Source organism: Gekko japonicus, unplaced genomic scaffold (genome assembly GCF_001447785.1).
Source record: "Gekko japonicus isolate JY-2015 unplaced genomic scaffold, Gekko_japonicus_V1.1 scaffold9, whole genome shotgun sequence".
Classification (NCBI taxonomy): Eukaryota; Metazoa; Chordata; class Lepidosauria; order Squamata; family Gekkonidae; genus Gekko; species Gekko japonicus.
In genome coordinates this window covers 1,675,521-1,696,888 of record NW_015168044.1, presented here as the reverse complement: position 1 = coordinate 1,696,888, position 21,368 = coordinate 1,675,521, and the positions used below count along the sequence as shown (strand labels likewise).

Genomic DNA, 21,368 nt, shown 5'->3' with positions numbered 1-21,368 from the left:
TTACTGTAAACCGAGCTTTGGGGGCCTACCTCCCCTCCGACACACGCCAGGCGCACAAAAGAAGGGGAGATCCCCCAGATCCTCGCTGATCCCCGCGACCAGAACTGAGAAACTTGGGCCCACTTGGAGATCTCCCGAATCCGGAATCCGCTGGGCTCCCCTATGCTAGTCCCTCATGCTGATGGGTGGGGGGAGACGGCTCCTCCCCGGGGGTGTTCCCGGCACCAGGAGGCCGCGCCGCGCAGGCTCCATAACTGGAGCAGCCGCTTGCCCTGAGCCCTGATCCGGGCGAAGGGACAGGGATGGCTGGGGCCGCGAGTGGCACTTTTCTACTCCTGCTCTTCGGGGCGCTGAGCCTGCAGGCCGATCGGCCAGGTGAGTCCGAGATGGGGGAAGGCTCCCCTCTCCCCAGCCCATCTCTTCCCTTTGCGTGGACGTCGCCGAGCGCTGCATCGCCCCCTTTCCTTTCTTCCTCCCCCACTTTTGTTAATGAACCCCCCCCGCTCCGTCCTGCCCCCAACGCACCGTCCTGGACGCAGAGAGACGCATGTGGTGTGATCGGGGCAGCCCCAGCATTGTGCCCAGGAGGAGAGCTCATTCCCAACTCCTCTGGAGAGGCTCTGGTGAGGTGGACGCCTCATCTGAGCAGTGGCACCTTCCTGCCTTCCTTTCCGTTCCAGGAATTATTGGGGGGGCGATCTCAGCCCTTGAACGTCACTGCCAAATGGGGCAACTGTGGAGGGCGGCAGCAAATAAGGCTAAGAGTGAGTCATCCGTTCAGTCGCAGAGAATAATGTGGTTGTGGAGGTGGCCGTGTCTGTCTTCGGACTGCCTGTTTCCCGGCCAAGAGGCTGTGTGGGTGGGGAGCGCACGGGAAAGCACTTCGCTCTCTGCCCTAAGCTGATCCTAAAGTATCTGACGATCCAGTGGGAAAACTCACCAACTGCCTTTCCTCCCCAGCGCTTCTTGATAGGGTAGGGTGTGCCAGCATTCCTGGTCTTGAAGGACAAAGTTGGAGGGCTGCTTCAGACCAACACGGCTACCCCACCTGAATCTGTGGTGTTTGAGGAAGGCTTTGATGGGGTGCTCTGAAAGATCTCCACCTTTTCGGGACCGTTTTATTGTTATTTGTATGCTTGCTTTGGCGCCTGCTTAGGATGTTGTAGGCAGATGCTAAAACAAACTGTGAAGTGTCGGTTTGTGAGTATCCTTGCCAGGGACTGGGATGAGGCTCCTGGTTGGGAATCAGCACTTGGTGGCAAAGCCTTGGTGGTCAGGTAAAGCCGGCCTCCCCAGCTTGGAGCATGCAAAGGACAGGATCCCCAGGTGCATGGGCAATATATATAACCCCCACCCACCTCTGCACAGAAATTTGAGTAGTGGTGGATGGAGGATAGTTTATGAAACCCCCACAGATTAAACGGCTGCAATTTTATGTAGACTTCATGGATTTTGATCAGATTGGTCTCTTAATTAAGCTGATGTTTGATACTCTTCTGGGTAGCCATGGCAGGGGATTTTCTTGCAGGGCCACTGAGAGGGGAAGTATTAGTGGGACAGAATTCTCGTGGCCCTGGTTACGCTGAAGCTGGAGTCATACAGCTGGTATTCAGATGATGCTTGTGCTGGGTCTGGGTGGTGCAAGGGGGACCATAGTGGCTCTTAGTGATAAAGATTGGAGTGCCCTATTGCTCCACAGACCAAAGCTTTGGGGGTGGTCTAAGGATGGAGGTTGGGAGCTGGAGCTGGTGAGAATCTGTCCTTATATATAATTGAATAGTGGGTGCCAAAGTTCTAATTCTAAAATGCACTCCCTTAGTGTATGGCTGATGGCACTGCTCCTCAGCATATATCGCCACCAATCAGAAGGCAAAGCCCGGGTCCCGCCCACACCACAACTGCTGCGACAACCTGGTCTTTTGCATATGGAAGCTGATTGGACTTTAGTCCATTCCACACCTCAAACTCCCCCCCCCTCCCCGCAAGGCAGTTGGAATTTTCAGTTGCATAACATACCTCATAGGGGAGAGGAGAATGGGTAACAATGGTTACCACTCTCCAGGTGAGGGCTACAGATAACTCAAACATACAAATGCTCTTCAGTCCCTCTGGAGAAAACAGTGGACTCTGTCATTAAACCCTGCTGAGGTCGCCACAGGAAACTGACACTGTTTGCCCAAAGCCAGAGCACTCTCCCAGAGCCTCTTTCTAGATCTCGTTGTATTTATTTCCGCAACGGGCATTATTTCTAGTAGTGTCATAATGGGGGGCTTCAATTAACCTGATATTGGTTGGGGAAATGTTTGCTCAAATGATGACACATTTCTACAGGTGACAAGTAAAATGACTGTGCACTATAAGTTATGAAGCCAACTGAGGAGGTGACCCTGAATTTGATCCTGAGTGGTACCTGGATTTGGTGCGGGAGGTAAAAGCGGTTGAACCGCCAGGGAACAATGACCATATTATCAAAGTCATCATATATGCGAGCAGTAAGTTGCTTGGAAAGTCCAGCCCAGCCACATTCAACTTGAAAAGAAGCAGCTACGGAAATGTGAGTTAAAAGGAATTTGATAGGAAGGGTCAAATCTCTTCACTATGCTCGGAGATTATTTCGTGTTGGTGGGAAGTGCTCTCAAGTCACAGCTGACCTTGGAGGTCTCCCATCGACTTACTAGCCAAGAGTGACCCTGGTTAGCTTCTGAGATCTGATGAGATTGGGCTAGCCTGGGTTATCCAGGTCAGGGAGATTACTTTAAAGGTAAAGGTTCCCTTGCTCGAAAGCCAGTCGAGTCTGACTCTAGGGTTGCGGTGCTCATCTCCGTTTCAAAGCTGAAGAGCCAGCGCTGTCTGAAGACGTTTCCATGGTCATGTGGCCGGCATGTCTAAACACCAAGGCACAAGGAACGCTGTTACCTTCCCACCGAAGTGGTACCTATTTATCTACTTGCAATTTCTTGCTTTCGAACTGCTAGGTTGGCAGGAGCTGGAACTAGAGACAGGAGCTCACTCTGTCATGCGGCAACTCAGGTCTCGAACTGCTGAACTACCGACCTTCCACAGCCTGCAGTTCAGTGTCTTAACCACTTGAGCCACCGCAGCTCCTTTGGGAGATTACTTACCTGTCCCTAAATCAAAAATTCTGGGGAGGATATGTGAAAAACTTAGCCACGGAGACGTGTCCAAAGATGATCTAGAGTGAATTGACAAAATGAAAATGAACATATCACTGGGTCTGAATGGTATATGCCCAAGAGCTCTTAAAGAACTAAAAAATGAAACTGCTGATTGTCTCACAAAAATATTAGTCATTAACTTTTACCTCTGTGCCAGAATACTGGAAAATAACTGAGGTCACTGATATATATATTTTAAAGGATCCATGAGCATTTGGGAAATTATACACTGCTTACTTTAACGTATTTCTTGGGTATATGAGTAGAAATATTAGCACGGCTTCTGTAAAGGGATATTCTGGCCCACTAAATTGTATGGTTCTTTGAGAGTGGACAGGGGTGACCTGGAAGACAATGTGTAATTGGACTCACAAAAAGCATTTGCCAGGATGCCTCACCCAAAGCCTTCTGAGTAAGCTTAACAATCCTAGGATAAGAGGACATGTCCTTTCATGCACTGGTAATTGGTTAGGAAAGAAGAAGCAGAGGGTGAGAATAAATGGGCACTTTTCACAGTGAAGGGAGCTCCTTTCCCTTCCCCTCCCCACAACAGACACCCTGTGAGGTGGGTGGGGCTGAGAGAACTCTGACACAAACTGCCCTTTTTCAAGGACAGCTGTGCCAGAGCTTGTGACTGACCCAAGGTCACATCAGCAGGTGCAAGTGGAGGAGTGGGGAATCAAACCTTGGTTCTCCCAGATTAAGGTCCACACACTTAACCATTACACCAAGCAGAGGGGTCCCCTGGGCATCTGTTTTGGGACCATGGCTATTCAAATTATGTAGATATGAATTGGGGGTGATCAGTGAGGCTGCGTGACACCAAGCACGGGTGGATAGTGAGGCTCTCCTGAAGGACCTGATCCTGCACTGAGCAGGGGGTTGGACTAGATGGCCTGTATGGCCCCTTCCAGTTCTGTGATCCTGATTCTATGAACTCTCCAAATGGGGTGAATTAGTTGCAGGGGAGCAGGCGAAGCTTAGTTTATGTGCAAAATGATGCAGATCTGGAGAGTTTTCCCTCCTGATTTCATGTATGCTGATGGGGTCTGAGCTGGCAATGGCAAATCAAGACAAAGGCCTTGGGGTTGCGATGGATATCTTACTACAGATGTGGACTCAATGTGCAGCAGCAGTAAAAAAAAGGAATTCCATACGAGGGATCTTTGGGAAGGGCAGTAAGAACTGGTCACTGGTGTGGTTTAATATGGAATATTGTGTGCAGTTCTGGTTAAAGTAAAGGTAAAGGTTCCCTTGCTCGAAAGCCAGTCGAGTCCGACTCTAGGGTTGCGGTGCTCATCTCCATTTCAAAGCCGAAGAGCCAGCGCTGTCCAAAGATGTTTCCATGGTTACGTGGCCGGCATGACTAAACACCGAGGCGCACGGAACGCTGTTACCTTCCCATTGAAGTGGTACCTATTTATCTACTTGCAATTTCTTGCTTTCGAACTGCTAGGTTGGCAGGAGCTGGAACTAGAGACGGGAGCTCACTCCGTCATGCGGCAACTCGGGTCTTGAACTGCTGAACTACTGACCTTCCACAGCCTGCAGTTCAGCGTCTTAACCACTTGAGCCACCACAGTTCTGGTTGCAGGATCTCAAAAAGGAAATTGAAAAAAAATGCAGAGAAGGACAACCAAAATGATGAGGGTTAAAGTGCTTGTCCTGTGAGGCAAGACTAAAGCATTTGGTTTACATTATTAAAGCATTTTAGTTAGGGAAAACAGGGAACTGCAGGAGTGACATGTCTACAAAATTATGGACAGTGTAGTGAATAGAGAAAAACTTTTCTCCTTCTACTGTAATTCTAAAACTCAGGGTTACCGTATGAGGCTGATTGGTGTTCGATTCCATACAGATAGGAGGAAGTACCGTACTAGTCACACAATGGGTAGTTGATCTGTGGAACTCACTGATACAAGATGTGATGGTCAGTGGCTTAGATAGATTTAAGGGGGCTTATGAAACACAGGTTTATTGTCAATTATTAGCTGTGATAGCCAATGCTCCCTCTAAGCTGTGGAGTCTTGTGAGCAAAAATTCCACTTTATGAGCTACTGGCATTAAAGTTGTGAGCAAGTGATTTGGCTACTGCATAAATTAGTTTGCTCTGGAGCCATCCCTTCCTGAGCTAAGACAAAAATGTGTGAGCCGGAGGCTAAAAAACTGTGAGCTAGCTCACACTAACTCAGCTTAGAGGGAACACTGGTGATAGCCAAATGGGGCCTCTAAGGTTATTCCACATTGGGTTGTCAGATGCTGAGAAGCAGTTGGTAGGTGAGGGCTGTTGCCTGTGGGCCCCGATTGTGATATTTCCTGTAGCATCAGACTGGCCACTGCTAAAAACATGACAGTGGACTAGATGGGCCACTGTCCAGGATGCACAATGGCTCCTCTTTATGTTCTTATAATAGCAGAAAAGGGTTTTCTCTCTCTTTTTTTGCACAGCTGTAAGTTTTGGTTGTTGAGGTGGCATAGCATGAATGTGTTGCAAATAAACACATGTTTGAACTCTTGGGATTACACGTTTGGCTCATGCAGTGACTGTTTGGCATGCAAGGCTTGATTGTGAAAATACTGATGTTTGGCACTCAGTGGCTAAAGGCTAGCCAATACGTGTTTACATACACTTGATTTTATAGGCTGATTTTGCTGACAGCCTGGTAGGTCTTGGAATGGCTGCATGAGTTTCTGGATCGGGGTTTGGAACAGAGGCCCCGGTTGGTGAATGTTGAATCTCAAGAAGGGTGTCGGAATGGGGAACAGACAAATTGGATGCACAAGCCCCACTGAAAAGAATGGGAATTGCGCAAGAGCACGGTGGATGGTGCATTATGTTCGCTGGCATTATTTATAACTTGAGAGATTTGCTGGCATTATGTATTACTTGAGAGATTTCTCTTTTCTGAAGAAAGTTTGAGTCCAGTGGCTCCTTTAAGACCAACAAAGTTTTATTGTGGGTATAAGCTTTCGTGTGCATGCTGCTTTAGACTGACATGACTACTGATCTGAATATAAGCATTTTCTGTACATTATCTCAATAAGCTACTTAATAAAATTTAAAAGCAATATTTGGCATTCTACAGATATTACAATGAGCTCTTTGGGGTGGGAGAATAGAAGTTCCTGTGGTTAACTTTTGAATACTCTGTGTAGCAGTTTGCTCCTCCCTCTGACTTGCAAAAGCAAAATAAATTGTGTTAATTAAATATATGCAAATTCCCTTAATCTGAGTGATGTACACTGATTGTGGACCGTTTTCTTGGCACGGAGTTTGGCAATAATAGTGCCACGTTAGCAACAAAGTATATACCATTCTAGGCATATAGATTTGGCTGGTTATTTTGAATTGTTATGTAAAATCTAGTGCATTCCTCCAAAGAAAGTAGACAACCTTCTGGTTTCAAGGCCTAATGAAAGATGTTTCCTCACTGTCTTGCTTTCCCAGTCTTCAGCAGTCTCCATCCCAAGTCTTCTTTCCCTGCAAGACAAAAACTTCCTTACTGTTCCTTGGCTCTGGGTGAGGTTGTTCCCCCAGCCAAACTCCCCTTCCACTTCTCTTGCAACAGCTGAAGTGAGCTTCAGTTCTTGGTGACTGACCATTCTTAGATACTGAGATGTTGCAATGGAACTCAAGTGAATATTTACTACTGAAAAAAGAAGACTGTATTTGGCAAAAAATGCAGGTAAATATGCTTGTGCATTGGGGGGAAAATCTAGAAGCAGTAGTAGGCTAATAGCCACTGATGGACCTCTGCTCCATATGCTTATCTAATTCCCTTTTGAAGCCGTCCATGCTTGTAGCTGCCACCACTTCCTGTGGCAGTGAATTCCAAGTGTTAATCACTCTTTGGGTGTACTTCCTTTTATCCGTTCTAACCCGACCGCTCAGCAATTTCATGGAGTGCCCACGAGTTCTTGTATTGTGAGAAAGGGAGAAAAGTACCTCTTTCTCTACCTGCTCTTTCCCATGCATAATCTTATAAACCTCAATCATGTCACCCCTCAGTCGTCGTTTCTCCAAGCTAAAGAGCCCTAAGCGCCTTAACCTTTCCTCATAGGATCAACTCAGGCTCACAGCATAGTACACAAACTTTCAAATAAAACATTTCATCACAATCTGGGAAGTGAAGCTTGCTCTCTATGCTATATAGTTTTCATTAGTCCTGTTAAAAACATTTCACACCTTTTACTCTATAAGCGGCAGTACTTGATTTTATTCAATCAAATATTCAGTAATTGATTTTATTCCACCAGAACTCACTTGTGAATGTTTGTATTAAGTAGTCTGTGTATCAGGGAATGAAGTTTGCATTCTGTAATGCCAGGGATAATTCTTTGCAACTGGATGATCCAGGTATGTTTGGGGTCAACGGAACTCCCATAGCATAACATTCTAGCCCTCATGTGACTTTGTGCCCTGTATTCTGAGTTAAAATGAGAACCATGGTGGTATAGTGGTTTCAGCCTATTGGGTAGCATAAACAATGGTTTGCCATTGATGGTTTGGCTACTGAGCCATTGAGCAAGATCCGAGCATCTTTGCCTAGAACAATTCAAGTGCATGGTATAAACAGTAAATGTAAACATGGTATAACAGTAAACATGGTATAACAGTAATCATGGTATAAACAGTACATGACTGTTTTTATGTGGCTTTTAACCTGCTTTATATACTGGCATGTGCCCTATTTGTGAGCCGCCCTGAGCCCGCTTGCGGGGAGGGCAGGCTATATATCAAAACAAACAATAAATAAATAAATAAAACAGTACCGATGAACAAGGCCATGGTAAAGGACTAAACTGGATATTACAAACAACGACTAAACTGGATCTTATTTATTTATTTGCTTTCTAGCCCTCCCTCCCCTGCATAGCAGGCTCAGGGTGGGTTACAACCGTATAACAGGGTACCATAGTTAAAACATAAATATAAACAATCATTAAAACCCAAATGTCAACATCAGTCAGTAATAACAATTGCATAGTAATCAAAGTCACCAATTGATACCTCTGCTCCTGGATACCTCTACTTGCAGATCCCTTCCATCAAGTCTTCCTCCAATAAAGAAAGAATACCTCCACAGGAAGTCTCTGTTGGAGAAATTTTTTTCTCCATCACTGAGAGACCTAGCAGAGGGTGACCATAGTTGGTAGGGAGCCATAGGAGCCAACCCGCGTTCGTTAGGAATTCCTTATTAACTTTCTTTATGCTGATAAGCTTGTGCTTTTTAAAGGGGTATTGTTTGCTTTGGTTGCAGCCATGACTTGTTCACAAGTCTTGATAGGCAAAGGCAATGAATATAATTCAGATGACATATGTGACATTGGCAAGTGGTAATGGGTATTTTTGTTTGGACATCCATGATACATTATAAAGCAATTATACAATAATGTTGCAGATCACTTTGTTGGAGCATTGTGTGAGAGAACTGAAACTAATCTAAAGGTGCTTTTCTGAATGCCTGCTTTAGAACCCACCTATTATAGCCCTGTATAGCCCCTTGCACAGCAAATGTTTGTGAAACAGTGCTAGTGGCTGTTTTGCTTCCAGTCATTGTTCTTTCGATCTAACCCAATTTGTTTGAAATTGGGATGCTGAAGGTACTTTATGGAGAAATAATTGCATATTACTCATCATTATGTGATATATTTCCTGGTGCATTTGTGTAACAATAGCAAACATGTATATAGATGATGTTGTTTTGTTGGTTATTACTGTGGTCTTCCTTGCAGGTGTTACATGTGTTATAGGTGTCAGGAGAAGAAGTTGTTTGTTTATTAACTTTAAAAAAACAGCAAAAAGAACAAGGGGGAAAAACTCATAACCCCACAACAAAATAGAGTAAGAAAAAAGTATATATAAAGTAGAAAAAAAATATGACAACTAGGGGTCATTTAGTAGAAAATGAGGTGCAGGAGCTCATTAGCATAACTCATTAGTATTTGCATATGCCACACCCCCTGACATCACCAGAAGTGTGTCAGAAGGCAACACCCACCGCTCGGGAGAGCGTGTACCTGAATAAAACTTGGTCTTAAAGGTGCCACTGGACTGTTTTATTGCTAGCTATTGGGGGGGGGGAACGTGCAGATCTGTCCTCACAGAGGAGGGAGAGCTTGTACCTGAATAAAACGTGGTCTTAAAGGTGCCACTGGACTGTTTTGGATTGCTAGGTATGGGGGGGGAACGCGCAGATCTGCCCTAACAGAGGAGGGAGAGCTTGTACCTGAAGGTGGGCCAGGGGGGGCTCTGCAACTTACCTGTCTGCTTCTTGCTCCTCGTGGCCTGACTGAGGGCTGCTGGGTGCAGGGGGCGGGGCTTGTTGCATGTGCCCGCCCCCTGGGTTCCTTACTGCCAGAGCTCTGCTCCTGTTCACTCCTGCAGGAAATGGCCCCTGATGACAACAGTGACGGGAGATTATTATTATTATTTATTAGATTCATTAATCACCCTATCCCAGTTTATGCCACACTCTGGGCGATGGACAGAAGGCATAATGCCATAAAATATACAAAAACATTAAAATTCAATATATAACTTAATAAAAATACAGAATAAAAGAATACATAAAAATACAGAATAAAAGATCCTTTTCTGGGCAGGGAACTCAGAGTAAAAAGGGAGGTGGAGATCTACACGTAAATTTCTATAAAAGGTTTCCAAATATCTAAAAATGAATCCATATGCAATTGTTAGATATATGCCCTATGTTCAAATACTGACAGAGTTCTAAGGCCCTCAAACCATTGGATTTAGCAGAGGGGTCAGGATAAGAAGTTTGTAAGTTTGCCTTGAGAATGGTTGTTCTTCAGAAATTCTAACAATAAGGGTTTTTGCTGTGAACAGTCACTGTCTGGTGGTTGTACACTGAATGCCAAGCATCTTTAGTGGAACAAACTTTCCCACTCCCTCCCCTCCCTGTAAACAGGATTTGGGGGACATCATGGACCACATTGGGAGGGGAAAGGTGGGGAAATCATCTTCTGTGACTGGAACTTGTACTGTGGGGCCAACACATTGTGTGGATCTGAGGCAGTCTGGAGCTGCATGGGAGCCAGTGACCTGCAAACAATCCCATATATCTGGGAAATGGTTTAAATTACTCATGCACAAGGGAGCCAGTGACCTGCGAACAATCCCATATATCTGGGAAATGGTTTAAATTACTCATGCACAAGAGCCCAGTTCTGTGAATGTTTCCTCCGGCACACCTTTGCTACCATGGTGCTGATTCCGGGTGAGAGATCCCCATGGCTAGGGCCTGTTCATGTAGACTGATCATCTAAATGTTCTTCAAACCATGCAGAAACTGCTTGTTATTAATCACCTGCCTAATGGCCATAATAACACCTAAATGGCCCTGAGTTAGTACAGGTCTTTGGTAATAGGGCACGACACAGGAAGCAGGAAAAGTTCCCACGCCAACACCTCTTAGATACTATGTCAGTTCTTGGTTAATTGTACAGATTAAAATGTACAGGATATATATACACACAGAGGAAATTAACATCAAGAACAAAGAGTTTGCCTGGATCCTTTTTGGATATAGTGTGTGTGATTTCACAAATATATGCAAGTCCCAAGTGAAGATAGTTCCCACACTGCAGTTTTATTTGGAGTTACTCTAAGCTAAATGAATTGAAGTAAGTGGGCTTGGACTGGAGTAGTTTGTGCTGCTAGGCTGGTGTTCTGAACCTAGACATACTGTACAGAACTAAGATTCCTTTAAAATTAGTGGGACATAATGCACATAGTGTGATCCAAGTCTATTTGATACAGAGATAATGAGGAATGCTTCCGTTGTGATCATTTCTGGTGCATTTCTAGCCACTAATAATTGTTGTAACTACACCGATTGATATGGCGGGCTGTAGTAGCACACCTTAGTATTTAAAGTGGTTGGGTTTTTGAGGACTCTTGTGTGGAATTTCCAGACATGCAGTGGAACACCTGAAGCACAAGCAAGTCAAGGAATGGCATTGTGACCATCTGTCTGAATGCCTCCTGCATCATGAAAAGGGCGCAGAGAGAAACAATGTCTGTTGTCACTGGATGTGGGGCTTCCGATGGCACAGTAGATGTCACAAAGTGGACCCCATGGAAATTGTAAACATTAATTACTCCTGATGGATCGTTTTGGCCTTGGTGGTGATGGGCTGTTCTCCTCCTGAAGCCACCTCTATAGAGATGTCAGCTTGCCACCACCATATAGCAGACCATCCAACCCAGGAACTTCCCAGGTCAGTTGATAGCAAACAAAAACTCTCTGGAGCTGGGCAGAGAGGAAACAAGAGGTACGTTGGCTACTGTCAGTAGCTGATGAATAGTCACTTAGCAACTAAAGACATCACATACTTAACCTTGTGGGTGGGTTTCGCGCTTCCTTCACAGCCAGTTTGTAGTAATCACACATTTGGTAGAATTGGGTGAGGTAAAGGTGGGGTTGGTTTGCCTCCCTGTATTTTAAAGATAGGGAGGTCTTTTCTAACAGTATAGACTGCATTCTTCCCTCTCAGAGAGCTCAGTACATCCTCGGTCATCCATACGGTCCAAGTTTGCAGTGATGTACCAGAAGTCTAGACAGGATTCAACTGAAGGAGGCAAGGTGAGTCCAGAAATGCTTCTCCCAACTTCACTGCGTGACTGCCTCTGTGTTTCTACTGCCCTGGCTTTCATTCCTAGAATAAGTGATGCCACTTCAGAGCCTGGGTGAACCACTGCAGTGTTTCAGAGTTCCCCTACATGAATAATTCCTTGTAAGTGGAAAACTAGCACAGCCTGCAAAGAACCAGGCAAGAACCTTTCATTCTGGTGTGCTAATGTTTTCGTTTCTAGGATGAATGGAAGGATAATTATTTTTGTTCCCCCCCCCCAGTCTTCCAATATGGGTGAACATTTAAAATATGAATCTTCCCACATACAATCTGAAGTTGTACAGCTCATTGTACCCCTCTGAATCCTGCCATCTCATTCTGTTGCCTCTCTAGAGCCCATAATGATTCCTAATGAATGCAAAAAACAAAACAAAAACAAAATACTCATGGGATTGAACACGGCTTTGAAACTAGTCATTCCAAAAATTAGTAAATAAAATTTGTCTGCCAGTGCATTATTGTCAGATTTTGTCAAGGGCAGATGTTAGAGCAATTGTCCAGTAGCATTCTAAAACTGGTGGTTGATGGATGGAAGAAGGGGTTTTTGTTTGTTTGTTTCCCTTCCCCATTTTTTCCAAATGTATAAGAGACACGGGTAGAAAAGTATGTAAAGTAAATGATGTCTTTTCTTTCTAGAGCAAATGGGGTGTGGTGGGAAGAAACCTCTCAAATCACAAGCACATCAATGTCTACTGTGCCTTTATTGTAAACAATTTTCCTAATTATAGGGACAGCAATTGCTGTGTTTGCTAACTTGTAAATTTTTAATTGTGTATTTCAGGCTTTGAATTAACTACCTAATGCTAATTTAAAGGATTGGTATGCCTGATACAGATGGTACTGACATCCAGGGAGCATTTTGCCTTTGATGCTGGTTGCTTCTCTCAGCAAAAATGAGGGTGAAATGGACACTGTGTCACTCTTGTTTATTTTGTTTGGTTTAGTTTGCGGCAATAAAACTCAAACCTCTTTCAGCTTTGTTCCTGTGTTTCTCTGTAGATAGGATCGCAGGCAAGCCTGGTCCAAGTGTTATCAAGCTGAATTATTCACTTAAGTCTTCATATAGGTCTAGATCATCATCATTCAGATAGATCGCTGGATGAAAAATAGAGGTGTAAAATTTCCAGTTTTTGAAGCCATGAGGGAACCCCCCCCCTGTAAAAATGGAAAGTTTGAGAAAAAATAAAGTATATGTAATACTTAACTATTCAGCATACACTTATTTTACCGCATTAACAACATAAAAGTAATCATTTATAACTTAGTATAAAAATGGCACTTTTTGGCATATTTATAGAATTTATACGTATATATGCGTTAGCTTTCAACAAGAAAGACTGCAAATATATCCAGTACTTGAGACAGAGCTGTATTACTTCTTTTCTGCCTTCACAAATGTATTATTTTTTTCCTACCTCTCAAATTGCAAAAAATTGAGATTAGAAAATAAACTTTGTAGTAAACAAAAGTAAGTGTATTATTTGGATTGGGGGGGAAAATCTTATACAATCAGCAGTAGGACTGACAACATATCTGGATATCAAGTTTAAGTTTAAAACATTGAAAACACTGAATTCTAAAAATCTACCATTATCAAACACATTATAGCATGTTAATTGTCACCCAAAGTATTCACATTTAAACAATGAACACATTCTTGAAAATATATTATATATGTCTACAGTATATACAGGGATTATCATTTTCGGATGCTGTAGATGGCTGTACATAATTTTTTTCAGTGTCACATTTTGAGTGAGTAAAATCTTAATAAAAAGCATTTCATTTTTTCCACATTTTCCCCCAGTAGGATATTTTTTCCTGTGCTCTTCACATTTTCTAATGGAAAAAATGGGGGGAAGTCCCCCGTGTTTTTCTGAACCCTCCCCCACCCCAGGCCTTCATATTTGCCGTGAGGAACAACTCCACTCTCACTTCTGTTGGCCACCATGTATACTGTACCCCGATGCTGCTTGTGGTTGATGATGCTCTAGTTGCCTACCTCATGATACTATGAGCATGTGCAATGCCAAATGAAAGAAAGCAAGGACCAGGGACTCAGTATCTAATGGGGAGCTCCAGAGCAAGGATGTGCATTGAGACATATCTATGAGAAGCCAAACATTCTCAGACTGTACCAAGCTGAGGACTTGCTGTTTTTATTTTCAGGTTTTCATGGTCCCCTCAAGCCCTCCTTTACCTCCTTGTCAGCATATATACCACGTGCTGGACAGTGCCCTTCCAAAGTGCATGTCAGGCCACATGTGTCTTGCAGAGACTTCTGTCCACTTGCATCCTTCAAACCGTATAAGAATCTCATCAGCTAAACTTTAAAAGCCAGTTTAAGATAAAAGAAGAATTCTGTACATGGCTTACACTACAAGATCAGATCTTAGTGGGTAGCTGACTCTGTGGAGCCATAACTCAAAATCCAGGTTCTAATCAGCCTTACTCCTTGATTAGAAGGGATTTTGCTCTGGAGACAGCAAGAAATGCACTTACTGGTTAGTAACTGGTAGCTAGAGGCTGAATGAACAAGGGTGGGAAAGGCCTGAAACTCTCAGAGCAGCTAATAGAAATAGCAATCAGCATCACACAAAACAGGAACTTCTAGCATTCAGGTGAAACCCTCTTGTCTGTGATGAACGCGGAGTGTTGTGTCTCTTATTCATGGTGAAACACTTTGCAATCGAAAATAAAGTGAAAACCAAATCAATTTTTGTCACTCAACCAACTAGACCAAAGTTTGAGTCCAGTGGCACCTTTAAAACCAACACATGCTTGCACACAAAAGCTATACCATGAATAAAATTTTGTTCGTCTTAAAGGTGCCACTAGACTCAAACTTTGTTCTGATGCTTCAGACCAACATGGCTACCCCAACTGAATCTATCAACCAAGTAGAGTTATCTAGGGCTGACCTGTCCAATCAGCACATTTTCTAGTTAGTGTTTTTAGTGAAGTGATCTGGAAGCTAGTTGAATACAGGTGGTGGCAACTCTATGGGCTCACACCTTTCCAAATACAAGAAGGCCAATTCTGTCCTCTTCCTGAAGATGTTAAGCCTTTATTGGAAAACTGAGTTCTGTTTTCAAATTAGCTGGGTGGTTGTGAGGAGGTCTCTGTCTTTTCAAAGAACTCAAAGGCCTCCTGAAGTACCCTCATGGACCTCCATAAGAGCTTGGATCCCAGTTTGAGAAATGCACTGATGAACCATGTATCTTATTTCTAACGACAAATAGGTTGAAGAAGGGAGGATGGAACATATGAATCTGCTTTATACTGAGAATTAGACTGTTAGACCATCTAGCTCAGTAACGAGCTCACTGGATCGGTGTGGAGTCATTATGAAATTTCACACCAGTCTCAAATTTGGTAGTTTTCCTGAGTTTGAATTAAACAGTGCTTTTGAAGTTTGAACTTTTTTTTTGCTCTTGAAAATCAGTGTGAATGTAAATGAATTCATTGTCTTGTTGACTGAAGAAACATGTTGTGGCTGGTGAATACCCACTTGAGGGAAACAGAGGACACCGTGAAAGGCAAGTGTATGGAGCTTCCTTACCCTTAGCATTTTCTGAGTACTTCCCTTGCATTGCCCTTGCAGAGCCAGTTTGGTGTAGTGGTTAAGTGTGCGGACTCTAAGCTGGGAGAACCGGGTTTGAGTCCCAGATAACACTTTCATTTCCCATGGAACACAGTGGCACAAAACGTGAAGAAAGCTGAATTAAAGATACACAGTGTTTTCCCTGCCTCCAAGGAACCTTGGTCCTTTGTAGAGAAGTAATTTCAGGTAATAAAAAGTATAACTTCAATCTGCTTTTTTACGGCTCTGGATGCACAGACAATAGAGAGTTAACACTTCTTCAATGAATGTTCTAACTTAGTGGTTCTCTAGCTGTGGGTCAGTACCCCAAAGTGAATCATAACTCTCTTGTAGATGGGTTGCGAGGCCAGGAAGGAGGAGGAGATGAGCACAGTGAGCTGGCGGAGGAGGTGTTAGGAGGCTCCATGGCAAAACTGGGTTTACCTCTATTTGCATGGTGCAAAATGGCTGTGAAATACAGCCTTTCGGTCAGTAGTGCTGAACATTCTGCCGAATTAAAGATACACAGTGTTTTCCCTGCCTCCAAGGAACCTTGGTCCTTTGTAGAGAAGTAATTTCAGGTAATAAAAAGTATAATTTCAGTCTGCTTGGGATGCACAGACAATAGGGAGTTATCACTTCTTCAATGAATGTTCTAACTGTAGTGGTTCTCTAGCTGTGGGTCAGTGTCCCAAAGTGAATCATAACTCTCTTGTAGATGGGTTCTGTTACCTTCCCACCGAAGTGGTACCTATTTATCTACTTGCAATTTCTTGCTTTCGAACTGCTAGGTTGGCAGGAGCTGGAACTAGAGATGGGAGCTCACTCCATCATGCGGCAACTCGGGTCTCGAACTGCTGAACTACTGACCTTCCACAGCCTGCAGTTCAGCGTCTTAACCACTTGAGCCACCGCAGCTCCTGTAGGGACGTGCTTGTAAATATCTCAGTTCACATAACAAAGATCACTGCCTGACCCCTCCTCCCGCTGAAAGCTCTCCTTTGTCTGCTGTATCCATTTACTTTGCAATTTACTGAAAACCACAAAGGTGATTTTGGTAAAGCAATGTTAGGACAGTAGTCCTAGGACACAATTCAAAATAAACCTTGGCAGCTGCAGTGTGCAAAGTTGAAGTCTGTGCTCAGCGTGATGCCTTAATGTTTGTTTTATTTGAAAATATATGTCCCACAGCCAGTAGCCCATAGGGATATTATAAATGGTAATTACAATTAAAATAATGATGGAACACACTAAGCAGTAGTAAACAGGAAGCTGGCAGGAGAGAAATGTGTTAAATAGTACTCCCCCACCCCCCTACCCCCAGTCTTCCCTTTCAAGTAGCAGTTGCAATGTGCTTGCTGTTAAAGAGAAGTTGGGGTAAATAGTCTGTCACAAATCATGCAAAATGTGTGGATCTTCCTTTGGTGTCAGGATCAGTTGTTGATCCCATCCCAACTATTTTCTGTGGGAAAATATGGATCACTTTGGTTACATCAGTGGTTCTCAACCAGTGGCAGGGCTTCTTTTCTGGGGTAACACACTGGAACGGAGTCCCGGAACCTCTTCGACAAAATTCTTTTAAAAATGTTTAAAAGTTCATGAGTTTTCAGTATACAGATTGAAAACTTCATTTGCTTCTTGAGAGTGGTGGCACCTCTCCCAGCAGAAAAAGAGCCCTGACAGAAGCCGTCTGGGTGGGACTAGGGAGGCAAAAGCAGGCAACCTCCTGCCTTGTCCTTGGTTCCCTGAACACAGCGGGACCACGGAGATACTAAACACAGTAACAAAACCAAAATATCCCGTGGAGATAACAAATTGCTCAAGGTCTGAGGACATAAAGTTTTACTTAAAGGCTTATGTCTCAAACACAATACATGAGATGAAAAATTAAACTGTAAGTCTTTTAGTATGTTCCACTACTAGTTATAACTTATTAAAGCACTAAGGCTTTGAAACAAATGCACATGTACAAAAACTTTCCAAGCAAGGCCAATTAATACGCTGTTGCACAGTCCTTGAATACACTGTGGTCTTCTTGGCTGTTTCTAAGTTGCCAAATTTCCAGGTCTGCAGGGAGGCTGAACAGCAGGCTGGCTGACGTCTCCTGTCGGCTGAGAGAGTTTCGATTCTGCTTCTTCTTCAGAGCCAATATTCTTATGGAACCACACAGTTTACATATTTTGCATGCCTTATCTTACTCCCACATGGGCTCATTACACTCCTGACAGCAAAGTGGTTCTTCAAAGCCTTAGTGCTTTAATAAGTTATAAGTAGCAGTGGAGCATATGAAAAGACTTACAGTTTAATTTTTCATCTCATGTACTGTGTTTGAGACATAAGCCTTTAAGTAAAACTTTGTCCTTGGTTCCCTGCTGCTGCTTGATAGGGCAGGGGTGGGGAATGGGGGGGAATAGCATCCTGCAATGCTGTGATGTCACTCCCAGCTTCATAACTGGAAGTGATGTTCAATGTTCCCTCTAAGATGAGTTAGTGTGAGCTAGCTCACAGTTTTTTAGCCTCGGGCTCACAGATTTTCGTCTTAGCTCAGGAAGGAGGGCTCCAGAGCTCACTAATTTATGCAGTAGCCAAATCACTTGCTCACAAGTTTAATGCCAGTAGCTCACAAAGTAGAATTCTTGTTCACAAGACTCCACAGCTTAGAGGGAGCATTGGTGATGTTACCACATCATGGAACACTCTAGGATTCCCCCATAGAATTTTGGATTGTGGTTTTGCACCTGGAAGTGATGTTGTAGCATCATAGGACTCCACTTGGCTGAATCGCCACCCTGCTGCACCCCCAGTTTCCTGGGGGTTTGTAGCCAAGGGCTGCCCCCCCATTGGGATGCAGGGTTTTCATAACGATCACTAAGAATTTGCTCTTTCTCAGTCGCCGTGTCCACCTGCAAGTGTGATGTGTCAACTCTTCCCGACCGTATCTGCCATGGATTATCCATCTGTGGCCTTTTGGCATGCTGCCTATAACAACAGAATTCCTGCAAATGTATATATCCTTCTTGGGAAAAGTGAGCTTTTTGTTTTTTTCATGGTAGAACCCAGGTTCTTTGATTGGTGAGACATAAGACACAAAAGGCTGACAACCGCAGTCTGCAATGTATGTGCTTACGGTTGTGCCCATGAAGATATAAACTTGTTGAACATGTATATTTTATGTGCCTTAGGTAATTGTGTTAAAGAGTTTGGCTTGGAAGACTGTTGAGCTGTGTTGCTTGTGATGATCACTGTACATGGATGTGCTGATGTTCTGCAAGCCTACTTTCGCGCAACCCATTTAATATTAATTGATCAACAGATTGTATGTAAGGAGGATATATTTTGAGTGCTCAGAGTTCAGTAATCCATAAAACAACAGCCCTGTATGGTAGTCCAGCTGAGACTGAGAGAGAGAGGGTATGTTGATAGTGAAGTGGAATTAAAATGGGGAAATTTTTAGGCTCAGCTCTCACCTCTCTTGGTTTCTGGTAGGCCACAACTGCCCATACTTTACCACACTCAGAGTCACAAATCTATTTTACCTACTGCAATCTGCTGCATACTTAAAAATGTTCTGAAATAGAAAAGAATAATAATGGCTGCGGTCACACGGAACATTAGCCACGCTAGAGAGACGGAAGTCAGGCGGAGTTTCCAGGCGCGATCTCACCGGCACATCTGGGAAGCGTAGGGCTTCCGTGGCTCAACCGACCACACTCAGAGTCACAAATCTATTTTACCTACTGCAATCTGCTGCATACTTAAAAATGTTCTGAAATAGAAAAGAATAATAATGTATAACTTAGTAGATATTAAGAATGAATGAACTGATTTTTCATAGAATTGAAAAAAGGGGGATTTACGTAATAAGAACAATTTTATACTAGGTTCCCCCCCCCCCCCCAATATTTGCTTCTCTGCCTTTAGCTACATCCTGACATGGAGGAATGCAGAAGCTGAGGCTTTTCCCACTACTCTCCATGCCGGTAAAAGTTTCACTTCCTCAATTTTTATGCATCAGGGGGATGTTAAAGGCACAGGAACAGAGTCAGTAGCAACAGGCAGCAGCCCAAAGCCCCCCTTCCTGAGTACAAGCTTTGAGCTAGATGGATGAGTGACAGGAAGATCAGTCAGCTGCCGTTTCTGCTGAGCTTGTTTTCATCCCCTGGAACCCCTCCCAGCTTGCCTGCCTGAGCAGATCCAGTAGTATGGGAGTCGCATTGGAAGTAATTACTGTGGAGGAGAAGAGGAGTTTGAATAGGCCCACGTATCCCTTGCAAGGAAAGATTGTTTGTTCTCCTACAAAGTTGTAGAGCTTCAGCATTGCTTTTTTCTTTCATCATTCAGTTAAGCCCTGTGCTTTATTTATTTTGTTGCATGTGTTTCTCACCTCCTTTCCATCACAGACCTCAAAGGTTTCCCTGGAAATTTTCCATCCCAGCACTGAACAGGCCAAGACCTGCTTAGCTTTAAATGTTGTTCAGTTGCACAGTCGAGTCCGATTCTTCGCGACCTCATGGACCACATCACGCCAGGCCCTACTGTCTTCCATTGTGCTCTGGTGTATGCTCAACTTCATGTTTGTTGCATCTGTGACACTGTCTAACCATCTCATCCTTTGCTGTCCCCTTCTTCTTTGACCTTCAGTCTTTCCCAGCATCAGGGTCTTCTCCAGTGAGTGCTCCCTTCTCATTTGGTGGCCAAAGTATTTGAGCTTCAGCTTCATTATCTGGCCTTCCAGGGATCAGTCAGGGTTGATTTCCTTTAGGATTGACTGATTTGATCTCCTTGCAGTCCAAGGGACTCTCAAGAGTCTTCTCCAGCACCATAATTCAAAATAAATAAATAAATAAATAGGCTGCTGCATCTTGTGCCCCTTCATAGGGTTGCCAGCTCTGGGTTGGGAAATACTTGGAAATTTTGGAGGTGGAGCCTGGGAGAGGTGGGATTTGGCGAGGGGAGGGACCTCAGGAGGGTACAATGCCATAGAGTCTGCCCTCAAAAAAAGCCATTTTCTTCAGGGCAACAGAACTTGGTTGTCTGGAGGTCAATTTTAATAGCAGGAAATCTCCAGGTGCTACCTGGAGGTTGGCAACCCTAACCTCCAACCACTCCAGACTTTTGAGTTTAACTGGCTAAGAGGAGATTAGAGACTTGATGGAGTTGTTGCTATGGAGTTTAATGATTACTTTTGTGGTCCCTTGCCCACAGCAGTTTGAAATTGAACTTCCTTTGCCTGTCAGAAAACATATCATATGCTGGCATGAGGAGAAAAATCTGATAAAAATCCACTCCTCCTTCGTTCAAGAGATTTGGAGAACTCAAAAGCTTGCACACTGGTTTGGCTCTAATAAACGTGTGGTTTTGGCTTTGAAAACTAATCATTGTAATAGCTAAGGTGTATCTCCACTTCAGCCTTCATCATCTGGGTTGTATGAAACAGTATCTCCTATCTCTGATTACTATCATACAACATGAACCTGAAGGCTGAAGATAAGGATTTTTCGCACTAAGGGGAATTCCCCCCCCCCAAGTTCTATGAGGAACTTACCTTTTCCGTGGGCGTAGACTTTCCAATTTCCGGGTGGGGGGGCTGGGCTAGAGGGCCCCCGTTCCTCCCTCCCGCCAGGCGCAAGAGGCAGAAAGACGAGCTGAGATCCGAGCCAGCAGGGGTTTGCTTCATGTAAGAGCCACATAGATGAAATGTCAGATGCTCAAGAGCCGCAAGGAGTCCTGCCTGGGAATTTAAAAGGGGAATAATGGCAATTTCCACTGCTTCCTCTTCCCCCTGGAGACCCCATGACTGTGCCCTTCTTTGCACAAGAAAAAAGACCCAGACAAGTCCCTGGTCTCCAGCAAGCCAGCTGCCTCCTCGTCCTCCTCCTCAGCCTTTCCTGTATTCAAAGTAGCATGGGCAGACAACTGTCCTGAGAAGAAAGAAGGTTAAGGAAGCCTTA

General features: G+C 44.0%; 1 protein-coding gene across 1 annotated transcript in view; it reads left to right on the top strand.

Annotated features, from left to right (window-relative positions):
- Nucleotides 1–302: 302 nt before the first annotated feature.
- The window catches only part of ADAM9 (ADAM metallopeptidase domain 9), an 81,657-nt gene continuing 60,591 nt past the window's right edge, over nt 303–21,368 (top strand). Inside the window, 1 exon segment of the mRNA XM_015414182.1 lies at nt 303–375. Coding sequence (XP_015269668.1) covers nt 303–375 — 73 coding nt within the window.